The 7,131-nt window shown below is 33.1% G+C and overlaps 1 protein-coding gene across 1 annotated transcript; it reads right to left on the bottom strand.

The window, feature by feature from the left end:
• Positions 1–660: 660 nt before the first annotated feature.
• On the bottom strand, positions 661–2,464 carry LOC105115684 (salicylic acid-binding protein 2-like). Its single transcript, XM_011012642.1, has 3 exons — positions 1,946–2,464; positions 1,289–1,429; positions 661–1,205 (listed from the first exon to the last, which is right to left on the bottom strand). The coding sequence occupies exons 1-3, from the start codon at positions 2,318–2,320 to the stop codon at positions 927–929; spliced, it is 795 nt and encodes a 264-aa protein (XP_011010944.1). The 5' UTR covers positions 2,321–2,464; the 3' UTR covers positions 661–926.
• Between the last annotated feature and the right edge of the window lie 4,667 nt (positions 2,465–7,131).

Genomic DNA, 7,131 nt, shown 5'->3' with positions numbered 1-7,131 from the left:
CCGACATCTCTTTTCTAATTTTGGTCATCTCTTTGCACTTGCAATTTAAATTCTTAAAGTTATCAATCAATCCTTTCATTTATGTGATAGGCCTGCATTTAAAATGAACATTTACCATAAATTAAAGGTATCTTATATTATTAGATGTATTATTATAAAACATGTTTTAGTTAAGTAGTTATTGATACTTCAAGTGCAAAATGATAATATAAAACCATGATAAAAATACACTTTTAAGTACTAATCACACATATCATTAGATTTTCTAGTATTGATAATATTAAGTGAAAACTTCTAAACCTTGTAATCATATTCTTATAATCAAACTAAAATCTACCTTTGACATTCTCCGGAAGCAGCTCCACTATTCAACGGTATGTCACAACCTTCACCAATTTACTTGATTCGTCCAACCTTGTTTCTTGGTTTCATCTCTTCCATGCTGTTTAAAGTGTAATGGAACTTCTTACAGTTTATAGCAGGAGTCACAGGATCACGGGAGACATGATTTTTGGGTTTTGGAGACTTGTTCTGGTGAAACAAATTTCATTTTAGATCTGCTGAACTGCCATGGGCTGAAGTGGACCTATGATGCAAGAAAGCAACTCAGTTTGGCAATCATAATAACAATGAAGGGAAGTAATTGAGGAGCTAGTCAGAGAACGGAACCTTTCTTATCAAGTTCAAATCTTTTGAATCTTTGTGAACAAACATAACAGGCTCAAATCATAATACATAATTAGCACACCAGCAATGGACATGATTCAATTCCATCTACAATCGAACATGAATGAATAAAAAATAAAAAGAACCCGATTCCTTCTACAATCCAACACAAATCCGAATCAAATGCAGCCAAGATGGGTTGCACAACTATCACATACATAATAAGCACATCAGCTAAGGATACGCAGCGTATACGCAATCTAAGCATGCTTGCGTGCCAACTCCAGTATAGAATGGCAGAGTTCTGCAGGCGTAGAAAAAACTGGCATATGATCTGCAGGAATCTCCATCACTTCCTTTACCCCATTTTGCTCAATCATCCAGCGCTGAAATGAGGCAGGCATCATTAAATCCTCAGTACAAACAATATAAACTCGCGGCACTGATCCATATCTCTCATCAGTGAACTGCTTTGCCTTGGACAGGCTTTCCACAAACAGCGATCCTGGTCTATTTAAGAGCATCTGCAGAGCGAGATCCTGCGAACAAGAACAGTATCATAACTGGTTATTACAATGAAAACTAGTCCAAGATTCATAATTTTTAAGAAAGATTTTTGTACCTCAGCGGAGGAAAGATGAAAGGGCTTGCACTTCATAAACTCGCATCCCATGTGAACACATGTATGCGGTTCTTCAGGGGTTCCATGGAATGAAAACATAGTGTCTTGCCACTCTTCGTCCTTGGGACCGATTTCAGCAAACTAACAAGGAGGCCAAAATATCATTTTGATGCTAGAACATGATTGATAATGACTTTTACATTAGCATTTGTGTGCGTTAAAACCTCATCTTGAATGAAGCAAAAGATTGAAGCTAATCAAGCATTCCGAATACCAATCATCACGTTTAGCCTTCTGGACCTTTCATTAGATCATACATACAAGAGGCCGATCTCCCTCACACTCTTCAATAATTAATGTGAGGGTTGTGATTCCATAAGATTTGATACTGTTCGAATTGATATCATCAGTGAACTAAAAAATACTATAATGAAAAAAAAAAAAAATACTATAATGAAAAAAAAAGAGAAAACGTCTCAAGACCTTAAAATTATTCTATTTTCAAAATCAGGTATCGTCAAACCTAGGGTTGTTCATAGCATTTACTCGAATAGAGAAACCAAACAATATAGATCAACCCATTTTCGGGCATGACCATCTTAATTAGAAATGGGAAAAGAGGTCTTAATAATATTAATAATAATAACACAGTGATACCTTTTCTAACATATATGATGGCTGGTGCACGGTATCAGGCAAGATTGCAGTAAGAAAAACAGCAAGAGAAACCTTCTCTGGGAATTTCTCCATAGCAAAAGCCAGATTCAAGCCACCTAAGCTGTGCCCCACCAATACAACCTTTTCATTTTCAGGTAATTTGGCCATGAACTCCATCAAGGGCTCATTATACAGATCAAAAGTGCGAACTTCTTCAATTTTTTGTGTGTTCACCCCTGATGCAGCCATGTCAAGAGCTGTAACACGGTGGCCAGCTTCCTCTAGCCTTGGCTTGACCTTGTACCATATCCAAGCTCCTGCAACTGAACCATGGATCAAAACAAAATGCCGTTTTTGATTGTTGACCTCTCCCATTCTTTTGATGTTGTGGTTTGATACTGATATTTGCTAGTGCCCGGTGGAGTATATTGGGAGAGAAGACGATGCTGAAAAGTTGGAAATGTCCGGTCCAAGTGGCCTCCTATTTATCAAGAAACTTCTAGGCCATGAAACCTAGTCGTTTTATTCTGGTTTTCTTCGGAGGAATACTAGCCGTATCCTTCGATAATAAAGATAAAATATGGGTCCATGACGTCTGATTTGATGCAGCATGTCGGCATTCGGTTTTTAGCAATGATAGGTTTTTTTTAACACATTTTAGTTTAGCCGATCACCTTATTAGTGATTTGGTTTCTAATCTAACCAAGCTCAGTTTGTACTTGGTTGTTAGTTTATCTTTATGGGCATGAATATTTATGCCTAGTTAAAAAGTTTATTTTTTTTTATATTTTTATATATTGAACTCGTTGGTTCCTGACCTTATATATTTTTTTATCTTTAATACATTCTTAAATAAAAAAGGATAAATTATGGGTAGATTCTATCCATTTAATATAATTCTATATAAATTTATAATTACAAAACAAATAGGTAATATATATATAGATGCTAAGAATGCTTAAAGCCTAGGAAAACAAAGTAAGCACAATCAGCAAACAACAACTGCTTTGAGGTTCCTCCCATTCGTGATAAGATAAATCTATTCAATAATTTATCGTTAATTAATTATACCTTGAAATGGGAGGGTGACAAATTGAAAATGAAAATGAAAAGTATTTTTTTTAGGGTTATGGATGAAGTAGTAAAGAATATCCAAGAAAGTTACTAATAAAAATTATATTTTAGATAATTAGTTAATTATTTAATTATAATAAATTAATCTATTTTTTATAGCGAAGATATGATGATTTTATATAAAAAGCTAAGATTACTAGTAGCAACTAACTGGTGCTTTGTAAGACAAGATAATTTATAGTTTATACTTGTAAAAGGTTCTTTTTAACAAATATAAAGACTCTTAGATGCTTGATTAAGTCAACAAATTAAGAGAAAAAATACAAATATATTTTAGAGAAATAGATTCTAAAAATATATGTGCTAAAACTATTCAGAATAAAGAGATTGTTCACCCTAAACTTAGAAGATTTATGAGATATTTATAGACCATGAGTCTTGTTTTTTTATAAAGAGGAGAGCTTAAATGTAATTTTTCTGTGATAATATATAAATGATAAATATCATTTACATTAATAGTGGATAAATATTATTTACACATACATTAATGAGATGAAGATATGATAGGCCATAAAAAATTTTTATACACCCACCCGTGTAAAGAGAGTAGGATCCAAAATGTATTGATTTAGTAAAAAAATATATATAAAAAAAAGTGTTGGACCCACACAAGTTGCCTGAGCCCACTTGGAGCAGAAAATGGACCTAAAGGCATTGTCTAGGCCCATGGTTGATAGGCTTAGGTGACGGGGTGGAGCCAGTACTGGGCTCAGGCACATGTGTGAGCCTATATGGATGTTTTGCTGGTACTTAGCTCTAGGGACACCTGAGGTGCATGCCCACCATCTCAGCTAAGCATGATAGTACTCCAAGGAAGGCTAAATATGTCACACCCAGCCAATAAAAACCTATGAAGGGTGAGCATATACTTGAAACAATATTTTAAGAGGTTGTGGGAACTTAAAGAGGGTGATAATACACTTAGAAAATTTCTAAAAAGCTAAAGCTAGCATTTGGATGAGAAGTCTGTACTTAGAAAATATATTTAAGAGGTTAAGGGAACCCGATAAAAATAAACCTATACTTAGAAAAATTTCTAAATGTTTGAGAGGACCTAAAAATTGTGAGCCCATACTTAGAATTTTTTTTAAGAGGCTATATGAACCTAAAAAAGGTGAGCCTACACTTAGAAAATTTATAAGAGTTTGGTGGTAGCCCTTGAACGAGAAGCTTGTAAAACATTATTAGGAAACCTAAAAAGAAGAAACTCATACTTATGAAATTTTATAAATAGTTAGGGGTAACCCTTAGGGAGTCGTTCAATGCAGTAACATGAGGCTTGAAAGCTCCATATCAATCCAAAATTGTATTGAAAAGAGCAAGGCTTCAAGTCTCATATTCAATGATATGGGGTTTAAAAGCCTATATGAAAGAAAGATCACACTATAGTGGGAGACTTGTAGCTTTTCTAGTAATGGTGTGAGGCTTAGAAGCTTACCATTGGAGAAAGATCTCGCTGAAGAGTGGGAGGCCTATAGCCTTTTTGGTGGTGTGGGGAGGCTTAGAATCACCTTACTAGAGAGAGATTATACCTAAGAGTAGTAGATTTGAGATCATATCTAAAGATAGTATAAGGCCTGGGAGCCTCATTGACGAGTTTTATTAGTATAAGATTGTACTAGAGAGCAAGAGATATTATATTATACCTAGAGATAACATAAGGCTTAGGAGCAAGAGAGATAACTAAGATCATGTGTAAAGAAAAGGAGATCCTAGTTCAATTTCTAGAGATTTCATTAGGCTTAGGAGCCTTAATGAAGAGTTGTGTCAATCTAAGACTAAACTAGAGAGGTAGGAGATTTGTGACATGATCAAAAGATTGATATCTTCTCTCAAGTATAGGAGTGTTGAAGTAATAAATAACTCGGAAAGACTAAGATCGAACTATAAAAAGGTTAACTGTATAAACTACAAATAAAAAAATAGTTAATAACAAAAAAGAAATTAAAAAGAGTTTTGAGATGTGATATTGATGTAAGAGGACTTAAACAAATATAAAACAATTATTAAGGTTAGAGGATCCATTCATGGTATTTTAAATAAGTATAATATAAACTCTTTTTATTATTCAACTGGAAACCACACACAAAAAAGGTTCCAATCAGATTATAATTTATTAACATGATTGTATTAATTATCTTATTTAAGTAATGTTAATACTTGTAAATATTGTCATATATTCATGGTGATAACTTATGTTAACAACAAATAAAGTTCCTCTCATAGCATAGGTATTGGTTATACCATACAGTTGGACTATAAAAGTGCCAAGTATTTGTTGTACCAAGGGTTGTTCAATAAAAAACACATGTCTAGAACATGTAAAAGCACTTTTGTAAAGAAACGTCGTGCAAAACGACAGAAAGTCTATCATCAATGTGCTAGATGGACTTGTAATGCACAATGTTGTTCTTTAGGAGTGATATCTATAAACGATGAAGATAAAATACAATTCATTAAGGATGGTCTGAGTAAGGAGTCATTAGATAATCTTCTATTAACTTTTGAGATGCATCCTAGTGGAGATGTGTATCGTGCAATCTATGATTTATAACCATTATTCCATAAAGAACATGCTCGACATAGTCTTGAGAATCTGACTAAAAAAGATATTTTTTGCCCGTTTTTAAGAAAACGAGATGGGAAGCCTATCCCCGATCCATAGAGGGCGTTTAAGTCGTTCTTGGATATAAAACCAAGGGAAGATGTGAGCCACAATCACAACTGTGATTTGAGTCTTAGTTTGTAAAAACTTATGTCTTTTGGTTTTATTAATAGCATAATATTTGTGTTTTTTTGTTTCTTATATTTGTTTAAGTGTGTTTCAGGTTTGTCAGTGTTTGGTGTTTCAAGTGATGTCTTGTATACTCTATCTTTCTACCTTAGGACATTGAGGACAATATCTTGTTTTGGTTGAAGGGAGAGGGTAGTAGTTGATATTAAAAAAAACAACTAACTGTGTTTTCTTTTTCATAAACCATTTGCAAACTGTTGTTACTAAGATGGCAGAGTAAGGAAGAATTCAATTGACTCTTGAAACGAATTTTGGTTAACATTTTTCAATGGTTATCTGCAATATTCATAATAAGGTCTATCAAAATACTTCTTGAAATCTTCAGGTTTAGAAACTCTCACATTGTTATCACTTAATTATGCTCATATACTTATTCAACATGTATTCTTAAACCTTAATTTTCATACACATACTTTAACATATGGTCGTGGGTTGCACACTAGATTATTACATTATTTATGTTCTTTTATTAAAGGTAACAACTAAGGGAAAGGGATAGTATAGGAAAGAGATAGCATATAAATTACAAAAAAATGAAAAAAACCAAAAAAGGCAAAAAAATAATGATAATAAAAATATAGATAAGTTTGGTTTCATAGCCTCCCTAACCTAAACAATTAAGCTCGAAGGAGTGTTTTAACACCTAATATCCTAAAGTCAACTGACTTGGGAGCTATTGGCCCCACGTTTGTCACATGGGTTGAGGAGGAAAGCTTAAGGAAATCAAACATTGCACTATTTACATATCAGTATCTGCAACCCGAGTTATTAAGTAACACGACTAAAAGATTGATGTCTTCTCCCAAGTGCAGGAGTGTCGAAGTAATAAATAACCCAGCAAGACGGGGGTCGAACCACAAGAAGGTTAATTGTACAAATTATAAACGACAATAGTACAACAACAACAATAATAATAACAACAACAATAATAATAGTAATAACAATAATAACAACAATGACAATAATAATAATAATAATAATAATAATAATAATAATAATAATAATAATAATAAAGAAAGAGAAGAAGAAGAAGATGATGAGAACTTGGAGATGGAAAATTAATGTAAGGATTAAACAATAATAATAACAAATGTCAAGATTAGAGGTTCCACTAATGGTATGTCAAACAAGTATAGTATAAACTCTTATTATTCAATTGGAAACCACACACAAAGGAGGTTCCAATCAGATTATAGATTGTTAACATGATTACATTAGTCATCTTATTCGATTAATGCTAGTACTTGTAAATCTCGTC

Source organism: Populus euphratica, unplaced genomic scaffold (assembly GCF_000495115.2).
Source record: "Populus euphratica unplaced genomic scaffold, PopEup_1.0 scaffold737.1, whole genome shotgun sequence".
Lineage (NCBI taxonomy): Eukaryota > Viridiplantae > Streptophyta > Magnoliopsida > Malpighiales > Salicaceae > Populus > Populus euphratica.
Note: the sequence above shows the minus strand (reverse complement) of the source record. Positions and strands in the feature narration are given on the sequence as shown.